Genomic DNA, 19,691 nt, shown 5'->3' on the forward strand with positions numbered 1-19,691 from the left:
TTGATTTAAGTGGCTCTAAATGGTAAGTGCTAACATTTAGTCCTATCATATCACAAGTGAAAGGCCACTCGTGACGGTATTTTACACCACCTTTCTCCACCTTCAGAGCAAATCATTTAAGAAGCTTCAGAGAACCACCAGAAGGAGAAAGGGATGGGAAGATCATGTGTAAAAAAACAGAGAGAAGCAGAGTCCAGACAGGGCAGACAGGAGAGGAGACAGGAAAAGGACACAAGCAGAGAGAAAGTGTAGAAGGATGGGCAGAAATAAATATGCTCAAGAAGAGAGACATACCATAAGCAAAGCCAAGGTGCCTGGAACAGCCTGTCACTCACCTAAAACTGTGAGACCGGTGACCCCAATGTTTCTGCCCCCTCTATCTGGAAGGTTGTTGACCAAACACTGGTAGGTGCCTGTATCTGAGAGCTGAGTGTTATTAATGAAGATAGAGACGTTGGTGGCTGGCATGGTGCCTGTAAATCCTACCCTACCATGGAACCGGGGGGCACCATCAAACATCTGTCCACCCTGATACAGGATGACCTGAAAAAGAAAGCAAAATAAATAAACAGGCCACTACAACCCCTTCTAGACACATGGTACATAACAGTAACTATCTGCTAGAGAATAGACTGCACCAAACATTGGAAAACTTTATTTCTCATCTTAACAGTTGTCACCCACTTTTTACTGTAGCACCAATGCATAGGGATATTCTGGGATTCTAAATTCTCATATTTCAAGTTGGAATAACACTGTTTCCTTGTCAAACTCATCACAATATAGAAAATAACCTGAATGCAATCTTACTATCAGCCCATAAATATTTTTATTCAAATAATTCCAGAATAAAAAGTTTAAAAAATCAGCACTGCCATTCTTACGCTTACTAGGTGACAAAATGATAGTTATAGCCTGAACATAAATGAATATCCTAAAAGGAAGAAGAGTTGCAGGTCTGTGATTGCTCTTCTTTCATCAATTCCTATTATCTAAGTTAACTATTCATGAGACAGGACTCAGAATGATGTTACAAAAAGCCCTGTGGACTGAGAATGAGAAACTTGGTTCTACTTCAGCTCCATCTGTAAATGTTTGGGTAACTACAGACAAGTCTTTCTTTGCCTCCTAAAGTGAAAAGGTTGAATAAAATGATCTTAAAGACTCAGGGGCGCCTGGGTGGCTCAGTGGGTTAAGCCTCTGCCTTCGGCTCAGGTCAGGATCTCAGGGTCCTGGGATCAAGCCCCACATCAGGCTCTCTGCTCAGCAGGGAGCCTGCTTCCTCCTCTCTCTCTGCCTGCCTCTCTGCCTACTTGTAATCTCTGTCTATCAAATAAATAAAAAAAAATCTTAAAAAAAATGATCTTAAAGACTCAGTCTAATTATAATAAGTTCCATGGTTTGAAGAAACAAAAAAAGCTTCTATTAAATATACATATTTGAATTCATATCAGAACATTTACCTTATCAGATATTTTTAGGCAGTAATAAGCTTACTATTAAAGCAGAAAAGCTTCATAACAGTAATAAATTATCTTTGGGAATAAAGGGATAATCATGATTACTAATCATTAATTTTCTGAACATCATTTTCTGCAATGGTTAATGCAAATTATGGATCTTTTACCTGTAAGTGGGTAGTAGCTTCTGTTTTCATGTACCCTAATTTATTTGAGACTCTTTGAGGCTGGCTAGTATGCCTGGCTGTGTTTATTTTAAAACACTTGTGAAATAAGCCAAATAAATCAAGTACTACCATCTAATTTTACTTCCTTAACATTATCACTGTCTCTCGAACATACTCTCATCCACCTGTGTCAGTGTCGGTCCCTTCCTGTCAAAGTATACTTTGCTTTTTCTGTCTTGGTATTTCCTATCAGCAATGCCTTTTGGAAAAATTCCAGGTTCCTACATAAAATTCTCAGAAGGAGTCCCTTGACATCTGTTAAAAAACAAAAACAAAAACAAAAACCAGTCTCTTAAAAAGAGGATAACCTCTAATGATAGTTGACTAATAATACAGAAGTAGGATTTAAAACAGCACAGGCTCATCGAAAGTACTACCTTATTCTAGAAATCAAATATGTACTCAGGATGCTTTTCGACCAACGTCTTCTGAAAAGATGAATGGTTGAGAGGTAGCATGGAATGGAACAGAAGTACCTGTTCAGGTTGGTTCGCATTGGAGAGAGGAATGACCATCCAAATGACATTGAGGTTAATAAGGGCAGCGCTGGTAGTGAAGGTACAGGGCAGGACTGCCGTCTGGCCCCGGGCCACCTGGATACTCCCAGGACTCTCAGAGACTTCCAGGGAAGCTGCGACACCTGCAGAGGGAAGAAGAAAGATTATGTTCTCACACTTTGCCAACAGACCAAACCTCTTGAGAAAAGTTTGGCGTGTTACACTATTCGGAACATAAGCAGACTAATATGACAGTCTTACTGAACAACTACTGATGAATCACTGACTCAAAATAATAAAAACTGTTCACCCCTTTATCTCCTAGAAACCACAAATGAAAAATTTCAGCAGCTACTTACTTTATTTTGTAAGAAAGTAAGTAGCTGCTATTTGGCCAGATTCAAATACAAGATGGGAAAAGAAGACTGATAGGGTTTGAGCAAAACTAGCAATGCTGAGGAGGGATGAGAAACCGATTTTTTTTTTTTAAGAGCATCCTTATAATAGTGCACTTGAAATGAAATGTTTACACATAAATCTAACAAATTCTATGTAAGATTTATATAATAAAAATCATAAAATGCTAATGAATCAAATAAGACAAAAAATGGACAGATATGCAATGTTCATGGATTAACAAACTCCATTCTGTCTAAACTGATCTATAGAGTCAGAGCAATCCCATCTAAAATCCCAGCAGCTACTTTTTGTAGCTATTGATGAACAAATTCTAAAACACATGGAAAGGCAAAGAACTAGAATAGCCAAAATAATATTGAAAAATAAGAAAAAATTTGGAGAATTCACACTATCTGATTTCAAAACTTGCTACAGAGCTATCTATAGTCATCAAGATAGTGTGGAACTAGGATTAAGGATAGATCACCAGGAAAATGGCACAGGATTGAGAGTTCTGAAGTAAACCGTTATATTTTTAGTAAAATGCTTTTCAACAAAGGTATAAGACAATTAAATGGGGGGAAATAGTCTTCAATAAATGTTGTTGGAACAATTTGATACTAATATGCAACAAAATAACTCAGACCCTTACCTCAAACATACACAAAAATCAACTCAAAATGTTATCACAGACCTAAAGGTAACAGCTAAAGCCATAAAACTTCTAGAAATAAAGGAGAAAATCTTTGTGACTTTGGTTTAGTCAAAGAAGTCTCAGAGAAGTCACCAGGACCATAAATCATGAAAGACAACAATTAAAAACCTGGATTTCATTAAAATTTTAAAAACTTCTGTACTTCAAAAGATTTAATTAAGAAAATAAAAAGCCAGGGTACAGGCTGGGAAAAGGTATTTATAATTCACACATCTGATAAAGGACTCAAATACAGAAAATATAGAGAACTATTATAGCTCAATAATGAAAAGACAACACAATATTAAAATGAGTAAAATATTGGAGTAATCATTTCAAAAAAGTAATAAGCACATGGAAAGATGCTCAACATTATTACTCACATTAGGAAACTGCATATTAAACCACATAAGATGTCGTTAAACAGCACTGGAATGGCTGTCATCAAGACAAAACCAAATTGTTACAAGGAGGTAGAGTAACTAGAATCCTCATTCTCTGCTGGTGAGACTGTAACATAACAACCCAGAAATTTCACCCCTAGGGATCTACCAAGTACAGTGAGAATACACGTCACACTAAGACCATTAACGTTCATGGTAGCATTACTGAACAGAAATAATACAAATATCCATCACCTGTTTAGCGGAAAAACAAAGTGAGGTATACCCATACAATGAAACATCACCTGGGGGAAAAGAAAACCACAAGCTACTGATAAAACATGGATGAGCTTCTCAAAACCGTTTTGCTAAATGTTAAGAAGCCAGATGCAAAAGACTATATACTGTATGACTCTATTTACATGAAATGTCCAGGAAAAGCACATCTAGAAAGACGGGAAGCAAATCAGTGTTTGCTTGGGGCTAGAGAGGAGGGATGAGGGATTGATGCAAATACGTTGCATGGAACTTTTCTAGGGTGATGGAAAACTTCCAAAACTGGATTGTTAGATGGTTGTACAAATCTATAAATTTCCAAAAAATAACTGAATTTTAAATGTGTGAATTTTGTGGAATGTAGATTATACCTCAATAACACTGTTAAAATTCAAAAAAGAAAATAGTGATCTACCAGAGCCAAATCTTGGGAAATGAAAATCAACCGCTATCTCTTCTAAAAAGAATACCTGTGACCCTGGGACTATAGAATAGTATGGGACTAACAGGAGATTAAAATAGTTCAGGGATATCCAACAGAGAAGCTACTCTAATAATGAAAAATACATTAAGCCCATGGTGGTATCGCAAACTGTTTTACTTTGAAGTGATATTATCTTAATTCTCCAAAAAAAAGTAACACAATAACATACTGGTATAATTACAATTAGTTTAAAAAAATAAATCTACATAACACCTTCCTTCTATAGAACCTCATGTTCTTCACATATAGTCTGGTGATTTCTCAGGAGTTAAATTTACAGGATAAAACATTTCATAAAATAAGCCATCTGTGATAGGATATAAAGCAGTTGATGACATCAGGAAAAGTCCCTAAGGAAAATAATATTAGGGAAAGTCTCTAAGTTTCCAAAAGGAAAACTGAAAGAACCTCAAGCATTAAGAGGCAGACAGGTGAGGTTTATCATGGAACGGGCAAGGAACCAGGAATTAAGGCATCTTAAAGGGTAGAAGAGGTTTAGGGGAGTCTGTCTGTTACTATGATTAAATAAATGCCACTGGAAATGTTTTTAAGAATAAGTATAGAAGCCAAACTGGCAATCTTCTCCAGCTAATACTCTAAGAAGTGAAGAGAATATGTCCCCTTTAAACCAGACAGGATACTGTGTACCCTCAATTCACTAATTTCAAGCTCAACGCATGCAATCTTTCATACAAACTTAAAAAAAAAATTGGCTAATATAAACTGAGAATGAAAGAGAAAGATGCTGATGGGAAAACTACCAAAATGAGACAGGAGTAAGTAAAGGAAGAGTAATTTCCTAGGCCAGGGTGGGAGCTGAGGGGAGGGGAGCAGGTCTGCCGGCAGAGAGGGGGGTGAAAGAAGCTAGCCAACATTGACTTCATCTACTTCACGTTTCACAGAAGATTAACTCTGAAATCTCAAGTACTAAGAAGGGTATAGAAGAAATAGTCGAGATGAGAGAAATGTACAGGGCTAACTGCACCTACCACGTCACCGAGAGGGTATGATAAGGGCAGTACCAGAGGCCTACAGCTGATGACAGCTAGCGCTGCAACCACAGCTACTAGCGCACAGACGCCAAGCCCCCCAGTAAGCACTACTTACAAACATAACGAGCATGACGCACACACTCATTTAGTTCACACCCCAATTCCTTTCCTTAGTAACCTCCTACTCAACCTTCCAATCAGCTCAAGGGTTACTTTTCACAAAAGAGCCTTTCCTGGCCCCCCCAGCTTAGGTCAGGGTCTCATAAGGCAATGTTCCTTCCATTCTGAGCACTATCCAAACTTGCAACCATACTTTCCTTAGTTTTTATATTCATTTCATTATTTAACATATCTTTACCAGTATACTGTAAGGTCTACTGAGAACTCCATTACTTTTTAAATTAATATTATGTTCAGTTAACAAGCATATAGTACATCATTAGTTTCAAATGTAGTGTTCAATGATTCATTAGTTGTGTATAACATATTATGCCTAGTGCTCATCACAACACGTGCCCTCCTTAGTACCCATCACCTGGTTAACCCATCCCCCTACCCCATCCCTTCTGTAACCCTCAGTTTGTTTCCTGGAATCCAGAGTCTCTCATGCTTTGTCTCCCTCTCTGATTTCTTCCCGTTCAGTATTCCCTCCCTTCCCTATGGTCCTCCACACTATTCCTTATGTCCACATTAGAGTGAAATCGTATTATTGTCTTTCTCTGCTTGACTTATTTCACTTACAATAATCCCCTCCAGTTCCATCCTTGTCCATGCAAATGGTAGGTATTCATCCTTTCTGATGGCTGAGTAATATTCCATTGTATATGTGAACCACATCTTTCTCCATTCATCTATTGAAGGACTTCTCGGCTCCTTCCACAGTTTAGCTATTGTGGACACTGCTATTATGAACATTGAGGCACATGTGCCCCTTCTATCTGTGGTGTAAATACCTAGTAGTGCAATTGCTGGGTTGTAGAGTAGCTCTATTTTTAACATCTTGAGGAACCTCCATACTGTTTTCCAGAGTGGCTGTACCAGCTTGCATTCCCACCAACAGTGAAAGAGGGTTCCTCTCTCTCCACATCCTCACTAATATTTGTTGTTTCCTGCCTTGTTAATTTTTGTTATTCTAACTGGTGTAAGGTGGTATCTTGTTGTGGTTTTGATTTGTATTTCCCTGATGGCTAGGGATGTTGAACATTTTTTCATGTGTCTTAGCCATTTGTATGCCTTCTTTGGAGAAATGTCTGTTCAGGTATTTTGCCCATTTCTTGACTGGATTATTTGGTTTTTGGGTGTTGAGTTTGATAAGTTCTTTATAAATATTTATAGATACAAGCCCTTTATCTGTAATGTCATTTGCAAATATCTTCTCCCATTTCATGGGTTGCCTCTTAGTTTTGTTAATTATTTCTTTAGCTGTGAAGAAGCTTTGTATCCTTACAGATTCCCAAAAGTTCATTTTTGCTACTGCTAACCTTGCCTTTGGAGACGTGTCTTAAAAGAACTTGCTGTCGCTGAGGCCGAGGAGGTTACTGCCTATATTCTCCTCTAGGATTTTGATGGATTCGTGCCTCATGTTGAGGTCTTTTATCCCTTTTGAGCTTATCTCTGTGTATAGTGTAAGAGAATGATCCAGTTTCATTCTTCTGCATTGGCTGTCCCAATTTTCCCAGCACCATATTGAAGAGACTTTCTTTTTTCCATTGGATATTCTTTCCTGCTTTGTCAAAGATTGGATGACCATAGAGTTGAGGGTCCATTTCTGAGGTCTCTACTCTGTTCCATTGATCTGTGTCTGTTTTTGTGCCAACACCATGTTGTCTTGATGATCACAGCTTTGTAATCTAGCTTGAAGTCAGGAATCATGATGTCCCCAGTTTTGGTTTCTTTTTTTCAACACTCCTTGGTGATTCAGGGTCTTTTCTGGTTCCACACAAATTTTAGGACTGTTTGTTCCAGCTCTGTGAAAAATGTTGATGGTATTTTGATAGGGATTGCACTGAAAGTGTAGATTGCTCTGGGCAACATAGACATTTTCACAATGTTTATTCTTCCTATCCATGAGCATGGAATGTTTTTCCATCTCCTTGTGTCTTCCTCAATTTCTTTCAGAAGTGTTCTGTAGTTTCTAGAGTATAGATCCTTAACCTCTTTGGTTAGATTTATTCCCAGGTATCTTACAGTTTTTGGTGTTATTGTAAATGGAGTCAATTCCTTAATTTCTATTTCTTCAGTTACATTGTTAGTGTATAGAAATAAAACTGATTTCTGCACATTGATTTTGTATCCTGCCACGTTGCTGAACTGCCATATGAGTTCTAGTAATTTGGGGGTGGAGTCTTTTGGATTTTCCACATAAAGTATCACATCATCTGTGAAGAGAGAGAGTTTAACTTCTTCTTTGCCCATTTGAATGCCTCTTATTTCTTTTTGTTGTCTGATTGTGGAGGCTAGGACTTTTAGTACTATGTTGAAAAATAATGGTGAGATGGGCATTCCTGTCATGTTCCTGACCTTAAAGGAAAAGCTCTCAGTTTTTCTCCATTGAGAATGATATCTCTGGTGGGCTTTTCATGGATGGCTTTTATGATATTGAGATATATTCTCTCTATCCCTATACTTTGAAGAATTTTAATCAGGAAAGGATGCTGTATTTTGTCAAATGCTTTTTCTGCATCAATTAAGAGGATCATATGGTTCTTGTCTTTTTCTTTATTAATGTGCTCTATCAGGTTGCTTGATTTCCAAATGTTGAACCACCCTTGCATCCCAGGAATAAATCCCACCTGGTCATGATGAATAATCCTTTTAAGGTACTGTTGGTTCCTATTGCCTAGGATCTTGTTGAGTATTTTGGCATCCATGTTCACCAGGGAAGTTGGTTTGTAAATCTCCTTTCTGATGGGGTCTTTGCCTGGGTTGGGATCAGGGTAATGCTAGCCTCATAGGACCAAGTTTGGAAGTTTTCCTTTCATTTCTACTTTTTGAAACAGCTTCAGTAGAATAGGTATTATTTCTTCTTTAATGTTTGGTAGAATTCCCCTGGGAAGCCATTTAGCCCTGGACTCTGTTTTTTGGAGGTTTTTGATTATTGATTCAATTTCTTTACTGGTTATTGGTCTATTCATATTGTCTGTTTCTTCCTGTTTCAGTCTTGGTAGTTTCTAAGTTTCCAGGAATGCATCCATTTCTTCCAGATTGCTTAATTTGTTTGCATATAGTTGCTGGTAATAATTTTTAATAGTTGTTTCTATTTCCTTGGTGTTAGTCATGATCTCTCCCCTTTCATGCATGATCTCATTGATTTGGGTCCTTTCCCTTTTCTTTTGGATAAGTCTGGCAAGAGGTTTATCGATCTGAATTCTTTCAAAGAACCAGCTTCTAGTTTCATTGATCTATTCTTCTGTTTTTCTGGTTTTTATTTCATTGATTTCTGCTCTAATCTTTATTATTTCTCTCTCCTACTTGGCTTAGGCTTTATTTGCTATTCTTTTGCCAAGTCCTTCAGGTGTAAAGTTAGCTTGTACTTTTGTGATTTTTCTAAGTTTTTGAGAGAGGCTTGGATGGCTATGTACTTCGCTCTTAGGACAGCCTTTGCAGTATCCCATAGATTTGGAACCGATGTATTTTCATTCTCTTTAGTTTCAATGAATTGCTTAAGTTCTTCTTTAATTTCCTGACTGACCCAATCATTCTGTAGCAGGATGTGCTTTAACTTCCAAAGGTTTGAGTTCCTTTCAAATTTCTTCTTGTGGTTGAGTTCCAGGTCCAAAGCATTGCAGTCTAAAAACATGCAGAGAATAATCTCTATCTTTTGGTATCAGTTGAGACCTGATTTGTGACCCAGTATGTGGTCTACTCTGGAGGAAATTCAATGTGTACTGGAGAAGAATGAGTATTTTGTTGTTTTAGGGGGTAATGTTCTGTATATATCTATGAATTCCATCTGGTTCAATGTGTGCTTCAAAGCTCTTGTTTCTTTGTTGATCTTCTGCTTCGATGATTTATTCATTGCTGTGAGTGGAGTGTTGAGATCTCCTACTATTAATGTATTATTATCAATATGTTTCTTTATTTTGGTTATTAATTGGTTTATATAATTGGCTGTTCCCATGTTGTGGGCATAGATATCTATAATTGTTAGATTTTGTTAGATAGATTCTTTCTTTAAGTATGATATAGTGTCCCCCTACATCTCTCACTATGTTCTTTGGTTTAAAATCTAATTTGTCTGATATGAGGATTGTTACCCCAGCTTTCTTTTGAGGTCCATTAGAGTAGTAAATTGATCTCCATCCCCTCACTTTCAATCTGGAGGTGTCTTTAGGTTCAAAATGAGTCTTGTAGATAGCATATGGACGCTCCTGGTTTTTCATCCAATCTGAAACACTGTGTCTTTTCATGGGATCATTCAGCCCATTTACATTCAGGGTAACTATTGAAAGATATGAATTTAGTACCATTCTATTGCCTGTAAAGTCCCTGTTTCTATAGATTTTCTCTGTTTCTTTCTGATCTACGGGACTCTTGGCATCTTTCTTCATTTACTGACTCCCCCTTAATAGTTCTTGCAGGGCTGTTTTGCTGGCTGGTTACACATTGTTTTAGCCTCTGTCTGTCCTGAAAGCTCTTTATTTCTCCATCTATTCTAAACAACAGCCTTGTTTTATAGAGTATTCTTGGCTGCATGTTGTTTTCATTTAGTACCCTGAATATGTCTTGCCAGCCCTTTCTGGCTTGCTAGGTTTTTGTGGACAGGTCTCTTGTTATTCTGATGTTCCCCTTCCATATGTAAGGAACCTCCTCTCCTGGATATTCTCAGAATAGTTTCTTTGGATGTAAAATTTGCAAACTTCACTATTATATGTCAGGGTGTTGATCTATTTTATTGATTTTGGGAGGGGTGCTCTCTGCTGACTCAAATTTGACTCAAATTTTTGTTTCCATCACCAGATTAGGGAAGTTCTCAGCTATGATTTGCTGAAATATACCTTCTAGCCCTCACTCTCTTCGCCCCCTCAGGGATTCCAATAATTCTGACACTGTAACGTTTCATGCATCATTAATTGCTCCAATCCTTTTCTCCTGTGCTACTATCAGCCTATCTCTGTTTTCCTCAATTTCCTTCCTTTCCATCAGCTTATCTTCTAGAACACTAATTCTTCTGCCTCATTTACCCTGGATGTTAGAGTATCCAGTTTAGACTGCATTTCATTCATAGCATTTTTTAGTTCGGCCTGATTAGATCTCATTTCTGCTCTTAGAGATTCTGTATTGTCACTAATGCTTTTTTCAAGCCTAGCTATTGACTTTATAATTGCTAGCCTGAATTCTACCTCTGATAGCTTCTCATATCCATATCCATTAGTTGTGTAGCAGAGGACATTGTCTCTGGTTCTTTTCTTTGTTGAGAGTTCCTCCTCCTAGTCATTCCTTTGAGGAATGGCTGAATGAATGAGTGGAGTCCAAAATATCAACCAACACCCAAGCAAGATGCATCCCAGCAAAATCCAGAGTGTTCAGAAGCCACCACCATAAAAAAAAAAAAAAAGCCAAAATGAAACACAGGAATAAAATTAAAAAATTAAAACAATTTTTATAAAGGAAGGGAGAGACGGGGCTACAATCTCTCTCAGTGTTGACAAAGCAGTCTTCAGTTGTTCTTGGGTGTATTTTGGTCTGTGTGTTAGAGGACAGACACTATGTCCCAAAATTACAATGAAAGTAAAGCTTGTATATATAAAGGTAAAATTGAATAGAGTGAAAAAAGGACTAAAATAAATCATCTATCTATAAAAGTATATATTTGTGAAAAAAAACAGAAGTTAAAAAGTGACTATGAAATATAAATTGACATAATAAACATCTAATTGAAATGAGAAGGTAGAAAGAAAAACAGAAAAAGTGTAAGAAAAAGAAAAAAAGAATTTCATCTGAAAATAAACAAGTCGTGAAGCCACACCTAGGGCTCAATATACAATTTCCCTTGGTGTTGGGATTTTACAGGCTTATGGGATCCATAGGATTGTCATCTACCTTTTCTTCCAGCCTGTCTTCTGCAGGAGGGGCCTGAGCACTGTTTCTCAGGTAACCCAGCCTGTATAGAGTTGCCCCACCCCCTGTCAGGGGGATGGGCTCAGTGGAAACCAGTCCTCTGTTGTGGCTTTTGTTCCCTGGGGTGCTTTCCATGCCTCTTCAGAGGATCAGAGCAAAAATGGCCACAGCCAACCCTCCAACCCAGAGCAGAAAATTCTTCCCTTTTTAATAATCCTTCCAGGACAAACAGTCTCCACCTCTATATGCTCCGCTGAAAACCACAACCACTGGTGGACCATGCCCACAGCAACCCTCTCAGAGGTTGTCCCAGGGCCCCCCGAGTACCACTGCCCTTTACAACTCCAAAGTCATGAGGAGCCACCGGCTCTTGCACATCCCCGAAGCTCCTGGATGATGTCTGGGTGCCACTTTATTTTTTTTTTTTAAGATTTTTTTTTTTATTTGACACAGAGAAAGAGAGAGAGATCACAAGCAGACAGAGAGGCAGGCGGGCAAGGGGGAAGCAGGTTCACTGCTGGGCAGAGAGCCTGATGCAGGGCTTGATCCCAAGACCCTGGGATCATGACCCGAGCCGAAGGCAGAGGCTTAACCCCCTGAGCCACCCAAGCACCCCTGGGTACCACTTTAAAGCCCATTCTGGGACACTACCGCTCTGTGCTCTTTTGCCTGGTCACAGGCACAGGTTTCAGATTTTTTCAGGCTTCTCAAGAGAATGATTCTCAACCACCCAGCTTATGGTTTATGGAGATAAGTCCCTCCCTGGGCTCACTGACCATAACCTGCTTCTGTCTCCACTGCTCAGGCACTCTACCAGGTCAGGAACACCCTTTGGCTCTGTGGTTGCTCCTATCAATACCACAATGCCTTACCTAGAATTCTGCGTTTTCATTTTCAGTACCTTTCAGAGAGAGATATCTCTCACTAGAGCAGATTTCAAAGAGTTCCAATTTAAGCTCTGGTGTTACATCACTTTCCAGGAGCCAGCTTATGGAGGCTCCCTCCCCCTTCTGTTTATCTTCTGATATCTCCCCGCAGATTCACGACTCCACACATCCTACTTGCAAAAAGCAGCTGCTTTTCTGCTTATAGAGATCCAGATGTATATTCTTACATCTCAGGCTGATTTCGTGTGTATTCAAAATGGTTTGATATCCAGCTAAACTCAGGGAACCAGTCGAAACAGGGTCCCCTACTTCTCTACCATCTTGCTTCCTCTGAGAACTCCATTACTTTAAGCACTGCATTAAGAACTCAATAAATACATATTACTGAATTGATATAATTCAATTCCTTTAGTTTCCACATAAAAGCCTACATACTGTATCTGTCTAGACTGCCAAAGTTCTTAAGATCAGGACATGTGTCTTCTGAATTCTAATACAGTATGTTTTCTACTATGTCAAATTCTTCCACAGATCATATCTTGGAAAATAAATTATGTTATCACATCTATTAAGATTAGAGTGATAGGTTACTTCCTTACCAATAAAACTGATACTGAGCAACAGAAGCTCAATTTACCTATAAATATCTCTCTCTCTTCTACTCTCAGTCTCTTTTAGATAGAAACATTTAACATAAAAAGGCTATTACATTCTTTAGCTACTAGGATTCTCTATGAAACAGAATTTTAAAAGATAGTCATCCAAGACCCTACAACATTATCTATTAAGATATAAGATGCCAAAGCACGTAGTACAATAAACTGCCCTAAAGGACTCACGTAAAGAAAATGACTGAAAACTGGCTGCCTAACTTGCAGAACTACACGGGGAATAAACAGGTCAAGAGTAAACATCTATAGAGAGACTCTGAGGAAGTTTCCTTGTAGAACTTGGACCCAGGATGTGATCTATTCTGGAGAATGTTCCATGTGCACTAGAGAAGAATGTGTATTCTGTTGCTTTGGGATGAAATGTTCTGAATAGATCTGTGATGTCCATCTGGTCCAGTGTGTCATTTAAGGCCTTTATTTCCTTGTTGATCCTTTGCTTGGATGATCTGTCCATTTCAGTGAGGGGAGTGTTAAAGTCCCCTACAATTATTGTATTATTGTTGATGTGTTTCTTTGATTTTGTTATTAATTGGTTTATATAGTTGACTGCTCCCACGTTAGGGGCATAGATATTTAAAATTGTTAGATCTTCTTGTTGGACAGATCCTTTGAGTATGATATAGTGTACTTCCTCAGCTCTTATTATAGTCTTTGGCTTAAAATCTAATTGATCTGATAGAAGGATTACCACTCCTGCTTTCTTCTGATGTCCATTAGCATGGTAAATTCTTTTCCACCCCCTCTCTTTAAATCTGGAGGTGTCTTCGGGTTTAAAATGAGTTTCTTGTAGGCAACATATAGATGGGTTTTGTTTTTTTATCCATTCTGATACCCTGTGTCTTTTGATTGGGGCATTTAACCCATTCACATTCAGGGTAACTCTTGAGAGATATGAATTTAGTGCCATTGTATTGCCTGTAAGGTGGCTGTTATTGTATATTGTCTCTGTTCCTTTCTGATCTACTACTTTTAGGGTCTCTCTTTGCTTAGAGGACCCCTTTCGATATTTCCTGTAGAGCTGATTTGATGTTTGCAAATTCTTTCAGTTTTTGTTTGTCCTGGAAGCTTTTAATCTCTCCTTCTATTTTCAATGATAGCCTAGCTGGATATAGTATTCTTGGCTGCATGTTTTTCTCGTTTAGTGCTCTGAATATATCATGACAGCTCTTTCTGGCCTGCCAGGTCTCTGTGGATAAGTCGGCTGCCAATCTAATATTTTTACCATTGTGTGTTACAGACTTCTTTTCCCGGGCTGTTTTCAGGATTTTCTCTTTGTCACTAAGACTTGTAAATTTGACTATTAGGTGACGGGGTGTGGACCTATTCTTACTGATTTTGAGGGGGGTTCTCTCAACCTCCTGGATTTTGATGCTTGTTCCCTTTGCCATATTGGGGAAATTCTCTCCAATAATTCTCTCCAATATACCTTCTGTTCCCCTCTCTCTTTCTTCTTCTTCTGGAATCCCAATTATTCTAATGTTGTTTCGTCTTATGGTGTCACTTATCTCTCGAATTCTCCCCTCGTGGTCCAGTAGCTGTTTGTCCCTCTTTTGCTCAGCTTCTTTATTCTGTCATTTGGTCTTCTATATCGCTAATTCTTTCTTCTGCCTCATTTATCCTAGCAGTGAGAGCCTCCATTTTTGATTGCACCTCATTAATAGCTTTTTTGATTTCAACTTGGTTAGATTTTAGTTCTTTTATTTCTCCAGAAAGGGCTTTTATATCTCCCGAGAGGGTTTCTCTAATATCTTCCATGCCTTTTTTGAGCCCGGCTAGAACCTTGAGAATCGTCATTCTGAACTCTAGATCTGACATATTACCAATGTCTGTATTGATTAGGTCCCTAGCCTTTGGTACTGCCTCTTGTTCTTTTTTTTTGTGGTGAATGTTTCCACCTTGTCATTTTGTCCAGATAAGAGTATATGAAGGAGCAAGTAAAATACTAAAAGGGTGGCAACAACCCCAGGAAAATATGCTTCAGCCAAATCAGAAGAGATCCCAAATTGTGAGGGGGGGAGAAAGGGGATAAAAAGAGGTTCAGAAAGAAAAAAAAAACAATTAAAAAAAAGAAAACCAATAAAGAAAAAAAATAACATACACAAAAATATATATAAATATATATATATATAAGATAAACGAGTTAAAAAACGTTAAAAAAGAAAAGGGTAAAAGTTAAAAAAATTTAGCAGCAGAAGAGAAAAAAAAATTGAAAAAGAAAAAAAAAAAAACTAAATTAACTGTAAGGCTAAAGAACCATGGAGAGAAAGCCATGAGTTCTGTGCTTTGCTTTCTCCTCCTCTGGAATTCCGCCGCTCTCCTTGGTATTGAAACTGCACTCCTTGGTAGGTGAACTTGGTCCTGGCTGGGTTTCTTGTTGATCTTCTGGGTGAGGGGCCTGTTGTAGTGATTCTCAAGTGTCTTTGTCCCAGGGGGAGTTGCACCGCCCTTACCAGGGGCCGGGCTGAGTAATCCGCTCGGGTTTGCTTTTGGCAGCTTTTGTTCCCTGAGCGCTTTCCGTAGAGTTCCGGAGGACGGGAATGAAGATGGCGGCCTCCCAGTCTCGGCCCAGAGGAGCCGAAAGCCTGGGGCCCCACTCCTCAGTGCGCCCTCAGAGAACAGCGCCCAATTACTCCCGTCACCCTGGCCTCTGGCCGCGCTCCAAGCTGACCGAGCCTGTGACCGGTTCAAGGTAACCCCGAGCTTAGAGCTCACTCCTCGTCTCTGTCTCTGTAGCCGGCTTCCCCGTTCTAATACCTGTAAGCTCTGCGACACTCAGACACCCCCGATCCTTCTGTGACCCTGCGGGACCTGAGGCCACGCTGACCCCGCGTGGGCTTCACCCCGGTTAAGCCTCTGGAGCGATGTCCCTCAGCAGAACAGACTTTTAAAAGTCCTGATTTTGTGCTCCGTTGCTCCGCCGCTTGCCGGGAGCCGGCCCCTCCCCCTGCGGTCTATCTTCCTGTCACTTTGGATTCACTTCTCTGCCAGTCCTACCTTTCAGAAGGTGGTTGATTTTCTGTTTCTAGAATTGCTGTTCTTCTTCTTCCTTTTTTTTTTTTTTAAAGATTTTATTTATTCATTTGACAGAGATCACAAGTAGGCAGAGAGAGGCAGGCAGAGAGAGAGAGGAGGAAGCAGGCTTCCCGCGGAGCAGAGAGCCTGATGTGGGGCTCGATCCCAGGACACTGGGATCATGACCTGAGCCGAAGGCAGAGGCTTTAACCCACTGAGCCACCCAGACGCCCCTAGAATTGCTGTTCTTCTTCTCTTCGATCTGCCATTGGATTTGTAGGTGTTTGCAATGTTTAGATAAGCTATCTAGCTGACGTCCTGCTACCTGAAGTAGTCTCAGCCTGCTACTTCTCTGCCATCTTGACCATAAGTCCACACATACATTTCTGTTAGTCGAGATTTTTCTGGTTTTGCTTTATTTCTAAACTCACAGTGATCAGAAAAGTGTAACCTGCTTAAGTTTTTATGTAGGAAAAGGAAAACTGGATCTTAAATAAACTTAAAGAGATCTGGAAGACAGAACTGCTTTGGGATTGTGTCTCAGAGTTCCTATTTAACATACTGACTAAACTGAGTACAATTGAAAATTTCTTAGAAAGAGTAAGAAGGAGGGAAATGGGTATTTTTCACATTTTAAATGATTAAATTTTTTTCTATCTTATTAAAGAAACAACTAAAAACCCTATTTCCTTTTAGAGTGTATTTCCTTGTTTGAAATTCTAGTCAGGAATTTAAACTTTAATGCTAAATATTAGATTAAAAATTCATTTAAAATACCTTAGAATTTGCAATATTTACATGAGAAATGCATAATTTAGGAGCTGGTTTGGCAGCATTTTGCAAGCTTGAATCTTTTCTTAGCACTTTCACCCAAGAAAAATTAAGTAAACTCATGAATTCTGGATGATGCTAAGCAATTAAATACGAAAGACATAAAGCACATGGTCCTGTTTCCTCTGAGGAGCTGAAATCATAAATAACAGTTGTCTATACTCTTACTTTAGGCCCCTGTTTCCTAAGATTTAAAACCAAAAGAAATTCACACTTTTCTCAGACCAAGAATTACCCATCAGAGGAGAAGAAACTGGCAGCAGAGAATCCTCAGAAGTCTCAGAGGGACCATCCACACTACACAGTAGCCAAGAGAACAGACAAAAGACATTTTACAGTGACCTGTAGACTGAAGGAGCATGAAATGTCCCTTGCAAACATTTTACAGTGACCTGCAGACTGAAGGAACATGACATGTCCCTTGCAAATCCATCAGAGCCAGAACACCTGAAATTCAGAAGAAGGACAGGCACAAGCAATGCAACTGAGATTTTATAACAGAGTATTCACTGATGTCTGACTCATGTACTCCTGTTTCAGGATCAGCCCAACTGCCAGACTACTTCCCTCTGGAAGTACAGTCAACAAAGAACCAAAAAGATGTGATGGTAATTTGGGAAGACTATGTTGCCCTGTCACCCCAAATATTAATATCAGCACTCACAAAATGCTGATTGGCTTATATGATTCCCCTATGATTTCATAAGTGCTGTTTCTTACATATAAAAAAAATGTAAAATTCATTTAACCTATGCAAATTCAGTTCCGTTTTTCCATGAGACTAAAATAAATTTCAAAAAATAAAAATTCTACACTCCTTGTTTTCTAAAAGTAACTATGGAATACCACAGATTTTAAATATTATAATGATTTTTAAAACAAATCACTTTCTTCTCACACTGTAAGCAAATTCTAATTAGATGAAAAAACCTATTATAATTTTATTATATGATTTTTTTTAAAACTGCCATCTGAACTAAAAAATAATGTTTGTGCTAGTTGACATTAAATTATATTATGGCCATCAAAACAGTACTAAACTAAATGAAGAGTAAATATCTGGTTAATTTGATCAATGTAGATGCCTTTATTACATGCTGGTCATCTACATTAATCAATTTGTAGGATCAGTGCCAAATCTCTACTTTATTTGATACCATATTAAACGATAAACTTGATTGTTGGAATACAAAAGCAAGCTACTGTAAAATTAAATCCTTATCTTCTGGCTAAAGCAGGGAATACTTCTCACATGGTCTATGACTCACGGTATTGCAGTCTTGTATTTCCATGGTTTTATGGTTCTCCCCTTCAGGTCTTACTACAGTGTCTTCTCATTAACTTCTCCTTTTCAACCACAAACATTCCTTGGGGACCATACCAAGGGCAAACAGCATGGCAGGAGACCTAGGTATTGAGATTATTTCCTCAGAGCAGACCCTAAGATGAGACAGAGGGAGCCCAAAGCCCTGTACCCAACCAATGCTCATGGTCTACATTATCACTCCGCTTTGTCACTTTTCAAATAATCGAAAAGTATATACATCTGCATATTTGGCCCCTTCATGCCAAGCCATAACTGTTATGTGAGTGATTTACTCAACAACAGCTCCTAGCACTTGAGGTGAACTTGATCACAATCCTCTACAGCAAGTCTCCCATTATTACTGACCCCTCCTGATTACATATCTGGCTTCAGCAATAGGTATTTAAGAATTCTCTCACAGGGGTGACCACAGCCTGACAAGGTGACAGATCATTCACATACATACTTTGTTTGGCCCATATTATATGACTCACTCGAACTCTTTAAATATTTTGAATAACTTACAATTAAATAACACAAAATTCTAACAGATTACCACTTGTCTTGAAAAACCATAAATGTTAACATTGGACCTGCATTTCACATGACAATTAGTACTGCCCCTATTAGACAAAGCATGAACTCTCCATATTGCCAGAATCCCCACAATCCCCAAACCCCTATTACTCTACAATATGGCCCACTTTACTCAGTTAGGACATCCACCCAACTCTTGTGGGCATCTGTCTTTGCAAACCCTTTTGTAAAACTAACTGAGTTATGTGATTATAATTAAGTGTTTGAAGAAGCAAGACACAAAACCAGAACCAGGTTTTGCAAATATGATGGGACATGATATTATGACAGCTACCAAGACCACACAATTCCCTTCAGAGAAAGCAAATGAGACAATTCCTTACATGGGTTACCATGGTTTGTGACACAGGATCTCATTCACATCCTGGCTACAAGTGTTTGCACCAGGAATGGGCACCTGACCAAAACTGTCACCTACAGACTGGACAGTTGTTTGAGACATAATTGTCTGAAGATCTTTGTCAAAAGATACTACACTACCAAATACAATGGTGCCTGGCAAATCCAATAGGACCTTCCTTCTTGGTGGGGAGTTTGAAAAATCAGCATGTGAAGAGAGAAGAGCTAGGTCACTAAAGTAGGAATAAAGAAGGACATTAAATAATGATAAAAAGGTCAATTCATCAAGGACATAATGGTCCTGTGTATATACCTAATAACAGGGCCTCAGAGTACATAAAGCAAAAACTGATAGAATTGAAAGGAGAAAAAGAAAAATACCAATCATAGCTGGAGATTGGAACACTCTTCGGTCATTAACAATGACATAGAACAAATTCATAGAATAGATAAAAGTCAATAAAAAAAATCAGTAAAATACAAAAGACCTAAACAACATTACTAATAAATAATTTAACATAACTGAGATTTTTAGGACACTCTACTCAACATCTTGGAATACACATTATTTTCTAG

The 19,691-nt window shown here is 38.6% G+C and overlaps 1 protein-coding gene across 2 annotated transcripts in view; it reads right to left on the bottom strand.

Moving 5' to 3' along the window:
* The window catches only part of IGSF11 (immunoglobulin superfamily member 11), a 134,226-nt gene that overhangs the window by 23,403 nt on the left and 91,132 nt on the right, over positions 1-19,691 (bottom strand). For both annotated transcript variants that reach the window (XM_032852279.1, XM_032852278.1), the window contains exons 2-3: positions 2,164-2,327; positions 336-543 (exon numbers count right to left, since the gene is read on the bottom strand). In XM_032852279.1, the coding sequence (XP_032708170.1) occupies positions 336-543; positions 2,164-2,327 (372 nt within the window). The remainder of the gene's footprint in view (positions 1-335; positions 544-2,163; positions 2,328-19,691) is intronic.

Source organism: Lontra canadensis, unplaced genomic scaffold, assembly GCF_010015895.1.
Source record: "Lontra canadensis isolate GAN:19392208 unplaced genomic scaffold, GSC_riverotter_1.0 scaffold6, whole genome shotgun sequence".
In the NCBI taxonomy this organism is placed as follows: domain Eukaryota; kingdom Metazoa; phylum Chordata; class Mammalia; order Carnivora; family Mustelidae; genus Lontra; species Lontra canadensis.